The sequence below is a fragment of the Nomascus leucogenys genome, chromosome 11 (genome assembly GCF_006542625.1).
Source record: "Nomascus leucogenys isolate Asia chromosome 11, Asia_NLE_v1, whole genome shotgun sequence".
In the NCBI taxonomy this organism is placed as follows: Eukaryota; Metazoa; Chordata; class Mammalia; order Primates; family Hylobatidae; genus Nomascus; species Nomascus leucogenys.
In genome coordinates this window covers 59552306-59568979 of record NC_044391.1, presented here as the reverse complement: position 1 = coordinate 59568979, position 16674 = coordinate 59552306, and the positions used below count along the sequence as shown (strand labels likewise).

At 39.5% G+C, this 16674-nt stretch overlaps 1 protein-coding gene across 1 annotated transcript in view; it reads left to right on the top strand.

The window, feature by feature from the left end:
* The window catches only part of CPNE8 (copine 8), a 263643-nt gene that overhangs the window by 80235 nt on the left and 166734 nt on the right, over nucleotides 1–16674 (top strand). The window contains exon 6 of the mRNA XM_003252308.2: nucleotides 9878–9954. Coding sequence (XP_003252356.1) covers nucleotides 9878–9954 — 77 coding nt within the window. The remainder of the gene's footprint in view (nucleotides 1–9877; nucleotides 9955–16674) is intronic.

Below are 16674 nucleotides of genomic sequence, written 5' to 3'. Positions count from 1 at the left end.
AATGGTATTTCTAGTTCTAGATCCCTGAGGAATCGCCACACTGACTTCCACAATGGTTGAACTAGTTTACAGTCCCACCAATAGTGTAAAAGTTTTCCTATTTCTCCACATCCTCTTCAGCACCTGTTGTTTCCTGATTTTTTAATGATGGCCATTCTAACTGGTGTGAGATGGTATCTCACTGTGGTTTTGATTTGCATTTCTCTGATGGCCAGTGATGATGAGCATTTCTTCATGTGTTTTTTGGCTGCATAAATGTCTTCTTTTGAGAAGTGTCTGTTCATGTCCTTTGCCCACTTTTTGATGGGGTTGTTTGTTTTTTTCTTGTAAATTTGTTTGAGTTCATTGTAGATTCTGGATATTAGCCCTTTGTTAGATGAGTAGGTTGCAAAAATTTTCTCCCATTCTGTAGGTTGCCTGTTCACTCTGATGGTAGTTTCTTTTGCTGTGCAGAAGCTCTTTAGTTTAATTAGATCCCATTTGTCAACTTTGGCTTTTGTTGCCATTGCTTTTGGTGTATTAGACATGAAGTCCTTGCCCATGCCTATGTCCTGAATGGTATTGCCTAGGTTTTCTTGTAGGATTTTAATGGTTTTAGGTCTAACATTTAAGTCTTTAATCCATCTTGAATTAATTTTTGTATAAGGTGTAAGGAAGGGATCCAGTTTCAGCTTTCTACATATGGCTAGCCAGTTTTCCCAGCACCATTTATTAAATAGGGAATCCTTTCCCCATTTCTTGTTTTTGTCAGGTTTGTCAAAGATCAGATAGTTGTAGATATGTGGCATCATTTTTGAGGACTCTGTTCTGTTCCATTGATCTATGTCTCTGTTATGGTACCAGTACCATGCTGTTTTGGTTACTGTAGCCTTGTAGTATAGTTTGAAGTCAGGTAGCGTGATGCCTCCAGCTTTGTTCTTTTGGCTTAGGATTGACTTGCTAATGCGGGCTCTTTTTTGGTTCCATATGAACTTTAAAGTAGTTTTTTCCAATTCTGTGAAGAAAGTCATTGGTAGCTTGATGGGGATGGCATTGAATCTATAAATTACCTTGGGCAGTATGGCCATTTTCACGATATTGATTCTTCCAACCCATGAGCATGGAATGTTCTTCCATTTGTTTGTATCCTCTTTTATTTCATTGAGCAGTGGTTTGTAGTTCTCCTTGAAGAGGTCCTTCACATCCCTTGTAAGTTGGATTCCTAGGTATTTTATCCTCTTTGAAGCAATTGTGAATGGGAGTTCACTCATGATTTGGCTCTCTGTTTGTCTGTGATTGGTGTACAACAATGCTTGTGATTTTTGTACATTGATTTTGTATCCTGAGACTTTGCTGAAGTTGCTAATCACCTTAAGGAGATTTTGGGCTGAGACAATGGGATTTTCTAGATATACAATCATGTCATCTGCAAACAGGGACAGTTGGACTTCCTCTTTTCCTAATTGAATACCCTTTATTTCCTTCTCCTGCCTGATTGCCCTGGCCAGAACTTCCAGCACTATGTTGAATAGGAGTGGTGAGAGAGGGCATCCCTGTCTTGTGCCAGTTTTCAGAGGGAATGCTTCCAGTTTTTGCCCATTCAGTATGATATTGGCTGTGGGTTTGTCGTATATAGCTCTTATTATTTTGAGATACGTCCCATCAATACCTAATTTATTGAGAGTTTTTAGCATGAAGGGTTGTTGAATTTTGTCAAAGGCCTTTTCTGCATCTATTGAGATAATCATGTGGTTTTTGTCTTTGGTTCTGTTTATATGCTGGATTACATTTATTGATTTGCATATGTTGAACCAGCCTTGCATCCCAGGGATGAAGCCCACTTGATCATGGTGGATAAGCTTTTTGATGTGCTGCTGGATTCGGTTTGCCGGTATTTTATTGAGGATTTTTGCATGAATGTTCATCAAGGATATTGGTCTAAAATTCTCTTTTTTGGTTGTGTCTCTGCCTGGCTTTGGTATGAGGACGATGCTGGCTTCATAGAATGTGTTAGGGAGGATTCCCTCTTTTTCTATCAATTGGAATAGTTTCAGAAGGAATGGTACCAGTTCCTCCTTGTACCTCTGGTAGAATTCAGCTGTGAATCCATCAGGTCCTGGACTCTTTTTGGTTGGTAAGCTATTGATTATTGCCACAATTTCAGAACCTGTTATTGGTCTATTCAGAGACTCAACTTCTTCCTGATTTAGTCTTGGGAGGGTGTATTTGTCGAGGAATTTATCCATTTCTTCTAGATTTTCTAGTTTATTTGCATAGAGGTGTTTGTAGTATTCTCTGATGGTAGATTGTATTTCTGTGGGATCGGTGGTGATATCCCCTTTTTCATTTTTTATTGCATCTATTTGATTCTTCTCTCTTTTCTTCTTTATTAGTCTTGCTAGTGGTCTATCAATTTTGTTGATCTTCTCAAAAAACCAGCTCCTGGATTCATTAATTTTTTGAAGGGTTTTTTTGTGTCTCTATTTCCTTCAGTTCTGCTCTGATTTTAGTTATTTCTAGCCTTCTGCTAGCTTTTGAATGTGTTTGCTCTTGCTTTTCTAGTTCTTTTAATTGTGATGTTAGGGTGTCAATTTTGGATCTTTCCTGCTTTCTCTTGTGGGCATTTAGTGCTATAAATTTCCCTCTACACACTGCTTTGAATGTGTCCCAGAGATTCTGGTATGTTGTGTCTTTGTTCTTGTTGGTTTCAAAGAACATCTTTATTTCTGCCTTCATTTCATTATGTACCCAATAGTCATTCAGGAGCAGGTTGTTCAGTTTCCATGTAGTTGAGCGGTTTTGAGTGAGTTTTTTAATCCTGAGTTCTAGTTTGATTGCACTGTGGTCTGAGAGACAGTTTGTTATAATTTCTGTTCTTTTACATTTGCTGAGGAGAGCTTTACTTCCAACTATGTGGTCAGTTTTGGAGTAGGTGTGGTGTGGTGCTGAAAAAAATGTATATTCTGTTGATTTGGGGTGGAGAGTTCTGTAGATGTCTATTAGGTCCACTTTGTTTAGAGCTGAGTTCAATTCCTGGATATCCTTGTTAACTTTCTGTCTCGTTGATCTGTCTAATGTTGACAGTGGGGTGTTAAAATCTCCCATTATTATTGTGTGGGAGTTTAAGTCCCTTTGTAGGTCACTGAGGACTTGCTTTATGAATCTGGGTGCTCCTGTGTTGGGTGCATATATATTTAGGATAGTTAGCTCTTCTTGTTGAATTGATCCCTTTACCATTATGTAATGGCCTTCTTTGTCTCTTTTGATCTTTGTTGGTTTAAAGTCTATTTTATCAGAGACTAGGATTGCAACCCCTGCCTTTTTTTGTTTTCCATTTGCTTGATAGATCTTCCTCCATCCCTTTATTTTGAGTCTATGTGTGTCTCTGCACGTGAGATGGGTTTCCTGAATACAGCACACTGATGGGTCCTGACTCCTTATCCAGTTTGCCAGTCTGTGTCTTTTAATTGGAGCATTTAGTCCATTTACATTTAAAGTTAATATTGTTATGTGTGAATCTGATCCTGTCGTTATGATGTTAGTTGGTTATTTTGCTCATTAGTTGATGCAGTTTCTTCCTAGCCTCGATGGTCTTTACAATTTGGCATGATTTTGCAGTGGCTGGTGCCGGTTGTTCCTTTCCATGTTGAGTGCTTCCTTCAGGAGCTCTTTTAGGGCAGGCCTGGTGGTGACAAAATCACTCAGCGTTTGGTTGTCTGTAAAGCATTTTATTTCTCCTTCACTTATGAAGCTTAGTTTGGCTGGATAGGAAATTCTGGGTTGAAAATTCTTTTCTTTAAGAATGTTGAATATCGGCCCCCACTCTCTTCTGGCTTGTAGAGTTTCTGCCGAGAGATCAGCTGTTAGTCTGATGGGCTTCCCTTTGTGGGTAACCCGACCTTTCTCTCTGGCTGCCCTGAACATTTTTTCCTTCATTTCAACTTTGGTGAATCTGACAATTATGTGTCTTGGAGTTGCTCTTCTCGAGGAGTATCTTTGTGGCGTTCTCTGTATTTCCTGAATCTGAATGTTGGCCTGCCTTGCTAGATTGGGGAAGTTCTCCTGGATAATATCTTGCAGAGTGTTTTCCAACTTGGTTCCATTTTCCCCCTCATTTTTAGGTACACCAATCAGACGTAGGTTTGGTCGTTTCATGTAGTCCCAAATTTCTTGGAGGCTTTGTTCATTTCTTTTTATTCTTTTTTCTCTAGACTTCCCTTCTCGCTTCATTTCATTCATTTCATCTTCCATCAGCAATACACTTTCTTCCAGTTGATCGCATCTGCTACTGAGGCTTCTGCAGTCTTCACGTAGTTCTCGAAACTTGGCTGTCAGCTCCATCATCTCCTTTAAGCCCTTCTCTCCATTGGTTATTCTAGTTATCCATTCTTCTAATTTTTTTTCAAAGTTTTTAACTTCTTTGCTATTGTTTTGAATTTCCTCCCGTAGCTCAGAGTAGTTTGATCGTCTGAAGCCTTCTTCTCTCAATTCGTCAAAGTCATCCTCCATCCAGCTTTGTTCCATTGCTGGTGAGGAACTGCGTTCCTTTGGAGGAGGAGAGGTGCTCTGCTTTTTAGAGTTTCCAGTTTTTCTGCTCTGTTTTTTCCCCATCTTTGCGGTTTTATCTACCTTTGGTCTTTGATGATGGTGATGTACAGATGGGTTTTTGGTGTGGATGTCCTTTCTGTTTGTTAGTTTTCCTTCTACCAGACAGGACCCTCAGCTGCAGGTCTGTTGGAGTTTACTAGAGGTCCACTCGAGACCCTGTTTGGCTGGGTGTCAGCAGCGGTGGCTGCAGAACAGCGGATTTTCGTGAGACCACAAATTCAGCTGTCTGATAGTTCCCCTGGAAGTTTTGTCTCAGAGGAGTACCTGGCCGAGTGAGGTGTCAGTCTGTCCCTACTGGGGGGGGTGCCTCCCAGTTAGGCTGCTCAGGGGTGAGGGACCCACTTTAGGAGGCAGTCTGTCCGTTCTCAGATCTCCAGCTGTGTGCTGGGAGAACCACTACTCTCTTCAAAGCTGTCAGTCAGACAGGGACATTTAAGTCTCTGGAGATTCCTGCTGACTTTTTGTTTGTCTGTGCCCTGCCCCCAGAGGTGGAGCTTACAGAGGCAGGCAGGCCTCCTTGAGCTGTGGTGGGCTCCACCCAGTTCGAGCTTCCTGGCTGCTTTGTTTACCTAAGCAAGCCTGGGCAATGGCGGGCACCCCTCCCCCAGCCTCACTGCCGCCTTGCAGCTTGATCTCAGACTGCTGTGCTAGCAATCAGCGAGACTCCGTGGGCATAGGACCCTCCGAGCCAGGTGCGGGACACAATCTCCTAGTGTGCCGTTTTCCAGGCCCGTTGGGAAAGTGCAGTATGAGGGTGGGACTGACCCGATTTTCCAGGTGCTGTCTGTTACCCCTTTCTTTGACTAGGAAAGGGAACTCCCTGACCCCTTGCGCTTCCCGAGTGAGGCAGTGCCTCGCCCTGCTTCGGCTGGCGCACAGTGCACCTCACCGACTGTCCTGCACCCACTGTTTGGCACTCCCTAGTGAGATGAAACCGGTACCTCAAGCAGAGATGCAGAAATCACCCGTCTTCTGTGTCGCTTGGGCTGGGAGCTGGAGACCGGAGCTGTTCCTATTCGGCCATCTTGGCTCCACACCCCTCAGTGTCTTATTTAACTGCCTTCATTTGGACTGTTAGAAAGCCAAAGATACCTTTTCTTTTTTTTTTTTTTTGAGATAAGGTCTCACTCTGTCACCCAGGCTGGAGTACAGTGCCACGATCTCAGCTCACTGCTACCTCTGCCTCCGGGATCAAGTGATTCTCCTGCCTTAGCCTCCCAAGTAGTTGGGATTACAGGCACACAGCACCACACCCAGCTAATTTTTGTATTTTTAGTAGAGATGGGGTTTCACCATGTTGGCGCAACTGGTCTTGATCGCCTGACCTCAAGTGATCCGCCTGCCTCAGCCTCCCAAACTGCTGGGATAACAGGCGTGAGCCACTGCTCCTGGCGTAGCCAAAAATATCTTAAAAATCAACAGTTGTGCTGAGGGAGAAGAAATGTATACATTCAGGGATAGGGTATAATTTTAGAAACTGTATTTGTAATTTAAATTTGGAACTTTGTATTATCTCTCGGAGGTTGGATTTAGCATTTTGGTTTGTAGATGGATCTATCTGTTAAAAAGACAAATTCATGCTTTTTTATAATATTAAAATGTGAAAAATTGTTTCTACTAAAATATTGAATCAAGCCCGGGTGCAGTGGCTCATGCCTGTAATCCTAGCTCTTTGGGAGGCTGAGGCAGGTGGATCACCTGAGCTCAGGAGTTCGAGACCATCCTGGCCAACATGGCGAAACCCTATCTCTACTAAAAATACAAACATTAGCTGAGAGTGCCATAAATATTTGGGGGCAAAATGTACGGTACCTGTAGAGGCCTCCATTCAAGTCGTATGTACATTATACTTACCTGAATTTGCAAGAGCAACAGGCCGAGGTCTTCTACAGCCTTACGCTTCCCAGCTTCACCTTTAAGGGAGAGGCCTGGGAAGTGATCTGGCAATACTGCCACAGTACTGTTTTCCTTCTCGGCTGATGCCTGTGCTTTTCACGTCCGCCATTATGGGCCTGTGTTGATTCTTCAGCAGTCCCAATTTAGCTAATTGGGTGATTGCATTCCCCTGCACTGGTGGAGCTGGGAAAGGAAATGACTTCTGACTTAGTTTTCTCCTGCGGCTTTTTCTGTAGAGTCCAGTGGTGTATGTCATAGTGTATGTCAAGCCACATACACTTTCCTGTGCTTCTTGTAGGTATGAAATCGTCCTCATTACCTAGCATTCAGGTGTTTTTAATTCAGGGATTTATCAAACCAGTCTAGTAGAGTTCTGGCCAATCAGCTAGGACTGGCCAGAGCTGGTTGGCACCAGTGTGTGTGTGGCCTTTGACACAGAAATACACAAATTCACATCACAGCTTTTTGGTGCACGTTTTGTTGATTTTATTCAGCCAAGATGATTGTTCATGTGTTCTCTTGTATTTGTTAGTATGTCTCCATATTGATATGATCCTGCTCAATATTTATGTTTTATTCTCTTGAGTAATTTCAGCACAGATGGCTTTTACTGAGACTCCCTACTCCATTGGCAAAGTCCATTTTATTAAATGTTGTATTTGCAGGTGCCCATTAGCATAACTATGCTTAGAAAAGAATTCTGGAATCGCACTTCTGTGTTTTTTTGCTGCCGACTCAGAAGAGCAATGATACATTTCAGATCTTCAGTTTTCAGTTCTTTCTAGCTGCCATGAGACTTAAAGAAATTTAGGTTTATTAAAATTCCATAAACATTTGTAAAATCTGTTTTGATATTGATAAAGAAGTGCCATTATGAAAGTTGTTTAATTTAAATATGGGAAAGCTTTATCTTAAATTATCTTTACGTATTTGAAAGCACATTTAAAGTGATTTGCAGTTTAATGAAGGTATGGCCATGCTGGCAGTATCCAAGTATCAGATGTGGGGTTATTTTTTGTCTCATGTGCAAGTACGGTTTTCACCAAATCCTGTCATTTTTCTGTACGGTACTGTTTGCGGCCTTAACACTTTGCCTCTTATTAACTACCATAGCCTTCTGATAGCCTTCTGATTGATCTGGCTTCTAGTTTTTTTCCTCATTCCTGAAATCACTCTGCAAATAGGCACTTGAGTAATCTTCTGAATGCACTGCTCTAATGGTGTCCCTGAATTGGTGAAAGGCTTCTGGTTGCTTCTGATGACCCTAAGACAACTTTTGTGTCTGGTCATGAGGGCCCTCTCTGGGCTTGGCTCTTCATCTCCATTTCTGCTTTTTACTGTAGTCCTTCTCTTTTCTCATTATTCTATGGCCTGTAACTCTGATTTGTTCTGTAAATCTGGAATGTCCAATTATCTTCCCTCCAAGCAGTATCTGATCTGATTCTTTTTTTTTTTTTTTTGAGATGGAGTCTTGCTCTGTCGCCCAGGCTGGAGTGCAGTGGCGCGATCTCGGCTCACTGCAAGCTCCGCCTCCCGGGTTCCCGCCATTCTTCTGCCTCAGCCTCTCCGAGTAGCTGGGACTACAGGCGCCCGCCACCACGCCTGGCTAATTTTTTGTATTTTTAGTAGAGACGGGGTTTCACCGTGGTCTCGATCTCCTGACCTCGTGATCCTCCCGCCTCGGCCTCCCAAAGTGCTGGGATTACAAGCGTGAGCCACCACGCCCGGCCCTGATCTGATTCTTTACTGGCTCTGAAGAAAGTAATTCCTTTGGGAAAATGTTCCCTTGACTATGCTGGTCTACAGAGATCTTTTCCTCCTCTTTTTAATGAGAGCAGTGCTCACACCGCTTTCCCCACCTCCACCACTGAAGAACGTAGTGTTTACTTTTGTGGCTTGGTGAGCTTTTTTGTGACTGGGTCTCATTCCTTTTGTTAGACTAGAAGCAGAGAGGCAGCATGGCTTGGCATAGTGATTAGGTGAGTAGTAAGCGTTGGGTTTAGACTTGGGTCCAAATTGTAGCTCTGAGCAATTTAGTTTCTCTGTGCCTCAGTTCCCTTATCTGAGAAACGGGGCCAATACTAGTTCCTCACCATGAGTTGGCTTTTTTTCTTTCATCTGAGAACAGTCATTTCTCTGTAAAACTACTAAACAGATTTGTTTAGTATACTGAACACATTTTGTTTGCCATTAATCCTCTCTGTCCATCATTCTTAGAGATTTTCTTGGTCCTGTTCACTACACAAACAATTTAGAGAGATCTCCCACCTTGTTTTAGAACACGGCAATTCTTTGAATCATATACAGGCTAAACTAGAAGGCACGTGTCTTTCCCTGGAACAACTTCACATTTTCTTGACCTACATATCCAGATGGTGTTGGTGCCCTTATTTTATAGATATATGAGTTTGCATTGTACTTAATGGTATTTAAATTCTTATGTGGCATATCAATCTGGAATCAGAACATCAGAGTTTGTCCTGGCTCTGCTATTTATAGAAAATCAACCTTCTAGAGTTTTAGTTTCTTTTTTTTAATTAAATTAAATTAATTTAAAAATTTTTGTGAGTACATAGTAGGTGTATGTATTTATGAGGTACATGAGATATTTTGATATAGGCATGCAATGTGAAATAAGCACTTAGTTTCTTTATATGTTAAATGCAATGTTAATATCAGACCTCTCATTTACAGGGTTATTCTGAGTCTTGAAAATAAGAATCATACAGTTGTATGTTAATGAACATTATAGTATATTTTACTTAACCCATTTTTAGGCACTTACAATATGCTAGTATTAACTCATGCAATAAGTAATTGAACCCTCAGAACAATGTTGTGCGGAGGTACTAATACGTTACAGAGAAGAGCAAACTGCAGAACTTAATTAATTGCCTACAATCAACAGTTAGTAAGTGGTAGTACTAGAATAGACACCTGGCAGGTTGGCTGTGGACCCTAGTTGAGGCTGCTGCATCACATGACCCTTCTCTAAGTGTTACTGGGATTAGCCACCTCTGCTGTGTGCTTGCTCATTTTGTCTCCTCAGCCAACAATTCCAGTAATTCAGAGGCGTCTGAAGTTAAGCCAATTGTGCATTCAAAACCTCCAACTTTTGTCTATTTTTTATTGTAGCTTAAAACATAAAAAGAAAACAAATGCAATGCCTGTGAACTCAGAATAACTGCTCTGTGATTAAACACACAAAATGCTGTGCAAACATGTGAAAGTCACATGGTAATATTAATGCATATTGAGCTGATTTTACCTATTATTGGAAGTTAGAAATATCAGTATTTCAGCAATGAAAACAATGCAGATGTATGATGTACAAAACACATACTGTAGAGATAGTTTGGAAACTTATGAGCTTTAATCATTTTATCTATTTCAGGACTTTCTGGGACAAGTGTTTTGTACATTGGGAGAGATCGTTGGTTCACAGGGAAGTCGCCTGGAAAAACCAATAGTGTAAGTATTTTTTAATTCAGACAATGAAATGCCAATTTTAACAGTTTCTATTTTGTCAGTTTGGAATTGGTGAATGCATGGGTGTGGAGCAAAAGTGGGTTTTAAAATCTTGTTTGAGTTTTTTCTTGTAACAAATAATTTTGACATATTTTTAAAGAATAATTTCTATGTCACCTGTCATATGCTATGCTAAAAAATTTTCACAAGATGAAATGAGCAAATTTAAATAAGGAAATATGTTGTTTTTCTTTTGGTTGTACTATTAATTGTTAGATTTAGTACTTCCCTGAAAAAGGGATTTTAGTCTTTTGTGTTAGTTGCTGTTAATACCACGAATTTCATAAATGCACTTTTGGTTATTGAAATTTTCATAATAATTTTTACCATGGAAGTGGCTTGTAGAGAAAGCTGTAAGTAGGTAAATATTGGGAGAAGGTAATCACTAAGAATGGTCTATTCCAGCTTCACCTTCAATTACTAGGATCATATTTAGTTTTCAGGTCGATTGCATGAGTTGATTCTGTTTTCTCCAGTTCCAAATAAGGCAGGGAGCAAATTTTAGAAATTTTTCATGGCTTTATTTTCCTTTCCTCCTTCTTCCCCCTCCCTAATCCTGATTATTTGGATTGACTTAACTGTTCATAAAATTCAGAAGATCTAGAAAGAATAGTACATTTGCAGAGCTAACCACAATGTCAAAAGCTTTAGGGAATTTTGAAGTCTTTATCTTCATCAATCTTTTAAGAATCTCAAACTCAAAAAATAAATATGTCAATACTCCATAAATCTGTTTATTTCTGACATAAATACTTGAAATGGCGAGGCATTATTCTCACATTTCTTATATAAAATTAAACTTTTTATTTAGTGTGTTCATTGCTATGCATTAAATTATTAGGCTACTAAGAATTCTGTAAATTCTAATTTTTTGCAATTTAATTTGATTTTCTTAGAAAATTATTACTGAATGTCAGTTTGAAAACTTTCATATATCAACTCCCATTTTACATTCTTTTTGTGTGTAATTTATTTTCACATAATTATAGGACTTGGAAGCTTATTACAAAAATATATTTATGCTCACTTTAGTAAGTAGTAAGCAATCTGTAAGGCAAATGCAAGTATTTTATTGAGTGCATATAATTCTAATTGCATCTCCTATTCCAGTGACTTATGCCCACAAGGATTCCTAAGATCACTACATCTACCTTTTGTTTTTTGCTGTTAAAAAGAATCAATATATGCAATACCACCTTAAAGATGCCTTTAACATTCTTCAAGAGAAAACAAAAGCAATTAAAATACAGAATTTTCATTTCCAAGCAACAGAATAGAGATTTTTATGAATAGGTACACTTTTTATTCATTTATTTATTTGTTAGCTTTTATTTTAGGTTCAGAGGTACTTGTGCAGGTTTGTTATGTAGATAAATTGCACATCACAGGGCTTTGGCATACAGATTATTTCATCACCCAGGTAATAAGCATAGTACCCCATAGGTAGTTTTTCAGTCCTCACTTTCCTCCCTTCTTCCACTCTCAAGTAGGCTCCAGTGTCTGCTGTTGCCTTCTTTGTGTCCATGACTACTCAATGTTTATCTCCTGCTTATAAGTGAGAACATGTGGTATTTGGTTTTCTGTTCCTGTGTCAATTTGCTTAGGATAATGGCCTCTAGTTCCATTACTGTTACTACAAAGGATAAAATTTAAGACTTTTTTATGTCTGTGTAATATTCCATGTTGTATATTTACCACATTTTATTTATCCAGCCCACCGTTGGTGGGCATTTAGGTTGATTCCATGTCTTTGCTATTGTGAATAGTGCTGCAATGAACATAAACATGAATGTCTTTATGGTAGAACAATTTATATTCCTTTGGCTATGTACCCAATAATGGGATTGCTGGGTCAAATGGTAATTCTGTTTTAAGTTGTTTGAGAAATCACCAAATTGCTTTACACAATGGCTGAACTAATTTACGTTTCCACCAGCAGCATATAAGTGTTCCCTTTTCTCTGCAACCTCACCAGCATCTGTTATTTTTTGACTTTCTAGTAATAGCCACTCTGACTGTTCTAAGATAGTATCTCATTATGGTTTTTATTTGCATTTCTCTAATGATTAGTGATGTTGAGCATTTTTTTCCTATGCACGTTGGCTATGTGGTATATTTTTTTTTGAGACAGAGTCTCCCTTTGTTGCCCAGGCTCAATCTCTGCTCACTGCAACCTCTGCCCCCCGGGTTCAAGCAATTCTTCTGCCTCAGCCTCCTGAGTAGCTGGGATTACAGGCGCACGCGTGGCGCCCTGCCAATTTTTTTTTTTTTTTTTTGTATTTTTAGTAGAGACGGGGTTTCAGCACGTTGGTCAGGCTAGTCTCGAACTCCTGACCTGGTGATCTGCCTGCCTTGGCCTCCCAGAGTTCTGGGATTACAGGCGTGAGCCACTGCACCCAGCCTATGTGGTATACATATTTTTAAATTAGTAATTTTATTGGAAGTTTTTATCTGTTTTTTTTTAACATAAGGAAATCATAATTCTAATTTCAGAAAACTATTAAACTATTAAGATATAAAAAATTTACCAGTGGAAAATCATATTTATATTAATCTTGGAACATATTAAAAATTTGATATTATTATAATGTATTGATTGTGGTATGTGGTGAATAGAACATAGCATAAGATATGGTCCTTGTTCAGCTGATTCAACAATTCCCACTAGGTATGACCAGCAAAAATAAATTCTTGCTAAGAGGTGAAGATACCTAGGGTAGACTGGTAGAATATGCAAATGTTGGGAAAATTTGCTGGGGGTTGAGTCATGATCATTTTATGTAATCAGAAAGGATGAGATTTAGATTTTCGTTAGCTCTTGCTAAGGGCGGGGTATAACATATACATATTTCATATAGTGTAATGAGGGAAAGACTTCAAAACTTGTTCATCCAACATGGATCTACAGTAACCACATGCTGTGCTGCATCTATAGGATATTCTGAAATTTAGACAACTTTATTGAAGGTCCTCAGGTTCTATCTTTCTTACTGAAAAAGGAACAATTAATTTGATTTTCTAAGCTTATATCACTAAACATTTATTCAGCCCTTCATCTCCTTGGACAATCTTCTCAGGCAAATAAACATTAAGAAAATAGTTTAAAGGTAAGATTACTGTTTGAGCAGTGGAAGATTTCTAAATTTTTCTGAGAAAACTTAGCTAGGCAAGTTTTAGTACCAAGTGGGTAAGAAAATGTAAAGCTTGAGTGTAGCAAAGAGATGAGCTACAAAAGAAAAAATCAAAGAAACAAAACCTTAGGAATTGCAGAATTGTTGCAATTACATTCATTAAACAGGAGTGAATTGGATTAGATACCTAAGATAATCCAATAGAGGAAAGAGATGAGAGGGTGAAATGAAATAGAAGAGATGAATTAAAAATGGGAGAGTAAAAGTGAATACGATTAGTTTGCTAGTGGAAAGATATTTTGTCTTTATTAATTAAGGCACCTAGTGACATGCTATCACTGGATCAGATGTTCCAACGCAGGTGAACAATGGACTGGAAAAAACATTTTGTAGTCACCCTTCCTCTTTCATAGAAAAGGCTGGCTTTAATGAAAAACTCTAGCTGTGAGAGAGGCATGTGTTTGGAGGAAGAACATGTGGATTGAAGAACAAGGTCGGTTGGCTAAGTTTTAAGTTCAGGTACTTTGAGAGAAGATACAGCATCTATGCAAATAGCATTTTACTCCCTTACCTCAGTCTCAAATGGAAAACACAACCATTCATACTTTTTGTTTGAAAAAGCACAATTGGGTTGAGGAAGAGCAAAATTGCTGTTTGCATGGAAGCTTTATCTGCGAATAATGCCAAGGTCGCCCTGCAGAGCAGCTGGTCCACTCCATGGAGTCCTAAATTCCACATTCATCCTTGCTAACTCCTGCTCTTCCATGTACTTCACTTTTTTTTAACTTTTTAACTTTTTTTCCTGAATCAATCTAATAAACAAATAGTGGGAAGAGATGGGAACATGGGAAGATCCGGGATATTTCAGTGGAAGAAGGAATGGCTTTGGAAAAAAGGATGAAACCAGGGAAGATATTGGAGATGATGCAAGGTCAGGAAGTGTTTTCTTCTCGTGACAGGAAGCTTGGTGACAAACACAACTTTGAAGCCTCCATGTTTTCTTTTTTTTTTATTTTTTATTATTATACTTTAGGTTTTAGGGTACATGTGCACAATGTGCAGGTTTGTTACATATGTATCCATGTGCCATGTTGTTTTGCTTCACCCATTAACTCGTCATTTAGCATTAGGTATATCTCCTAATGCTGTCCCTCCCCCCTCCCCCCACCCCACAACAGTCCCCAGAGTGTGATGTTCCCCTTCCTGTGTCCATGAGTTCTCATTGTTCAATTCCCACCTATGAGTGAGAACATGCGGTGTTTGGTTTTTTGTCCTTGCGATAGTTTACTGAGAATGTTTTCCAGTTTCATCCATGTCCCTACAAAGGATATGAACTCATCATTTTTTATGGCTGCATAGTATTCCATGGTGTATATGTGCCACATTTTCTTAATCCAGTCTATCGTTGTTGGACATTTGGGTTGATTCCAAGTCTTTGCTATTGTGAATAGTGCCGCAATAAACATACGTGTGCATGTGTCTTTATAGCAGCATGATTTATAGTCCTTTGGGTATATACCCAGTAATGGGATGGCTGGGTCAAATGGTATTTCTAGTTCTAGATCCCTGAGGAATCACCACACTGACTTCCACAATGGTTGAACTAGTTTACAGTCCCACCAACAGTGTAAAAGTGTTCCTATTTCTCCACATCCTCTCCAGCACTTGTTGTTTCCTGACTTTTTAATGATGGCCATTCTAACTGGTGTGAGATGGTATCTCACTGTGGTTTTGATTTGCATTCTTCTGATGGCCAGTGATGATGAGCATTTTTTCATGTGTTTTTTGGCTGCATAAATGTCTTCTTTTGAGACGTGTCTGTTCATGTCCTTCGCCCACTTTTTGATGGGGTTGTTTGTTTTTTTCTTGTAAATTTGTTTGAGTTCATTGTAGATTCTGGGTATTAGCCCTTTGTCAGATGGGTAGGTTGCAAAAATTTTCTCCCATTCTGTAGGTTGCCTGTTCACTCTGATGGTAGTTTCTTTTGCTGTGCAGAAGCTCTTTAGTTGAATTAGATCCCATTTGTCAATTTTGACTTTTGTTGCCATTGCTTTTGGTGTTTTAGACATGAAGTCCTTGCCCATGCCTATGTCCTGAATGGTATTGCCTATGTTTTCTTCTAGCGTTTTTATGGTTTTAGGTCTAACATGTAAGTCTTTAATCCATCTTGAATTAATTTTTGTATAAGGTGTAAGGAAGGGATCCAGTTTCAGCTTTCTACATATGGCTAGCCAGTTTTCCCAGCACCATTTATTAAATAGGGAATCCTTTCCCCATTTCTTGTTTTTGTCAGGTTTGTCAAAGATCAGATAGTTGTAGATATGCGGCATCATTTTTGAGGGCTCTGTTCTGTTCCATTGATCTATGTCTCTGTTGTGGTACCAGTACCATGCTGTTTTGGTTACTGTAGCCTTGTAGTATAGTTTGAAGTCAGGTGGCATGATGCCTCCAGCTTTGTTCTTTTGGCTTAGGATTGACTTGGCGATGCGGGCTCTTTTTTGGTTCCATATGAACTTTAAAGTAGTTTTTTCCAATTCTGTGAAGAAAGTCATTGGTAGCTTGATGGGGATGGCATTGAATCTATAAATGACCTTGGGCAGTATGGCCATTTTCACGATATTGATTCTTCTAACCCATGAACATGGAATGTTCTTCCATTTGTTTGTATCCTCTTTTATTTCATTGAGCAGTGGTTTGTAGTTCTCCTTGAAGAGGTCCTTCACATCCCTTGTAAGTTGGATTCCTAGGTATTTTATTCTCTTTGAAGCAATTGTGAATGGGAGTTCACTCATGATTTGTCTCTCTGTTTGTCTGTGATTGGCGTACAAGAATGCTTGTGATTTTTGTACATTGATTTTGTATCCTGAGACTTTGCTGAAGTTGCTAATTAGCTTAAGGAGATTTTGGGCTGAGACGATGGGGTTTTCTAGATATACAATCATGTCATCTGCAAACAGGGACAATTTGACTTCCTCTTTTCGTAATTGAATACCCTTTATTTCCTTCTCCTGCCTGATTGCTGTGGCCAGAACTTCCAGCACTATGTTGAATAGGAGTGGTGAGAGAGGACATCCCTGTCTTGTGCCAGTTTTCAAAGGGAATGTGAAGCCTCCGTGCTTTCACACGAATATATAAAAGTAGTAAAATTTATGAATGCATGACCGAAATAGCGGAGAAATTCACACTGGGGAAATAATAGGTATTTATGGTATAGCTCTTCCATCTATTCTTCATAGTTTACACTGCCTTCTGCTGTCTTGCTGTGTGAACCTGCCCTGACCAGATTATCTTTAACTGTCTGGTTAAAGATAACTGTCTGGTTAAAGATAACGTTGTAGGACAGCCACTAAACATTCTACTGTTTTTCATGGTCTGTTCCTCATGACTGAGGATAGAAATAGAATTTGCACACTCTTGGTGCTGCAGCCATTACTTTTTGCAATCATGTTTGTGAGAGGTTAGGTGATTTTCCCTATCTGGATGGGCACTGGCTTCTGAATTGCAGCACAGGACACCTCCAGACGCAGATATC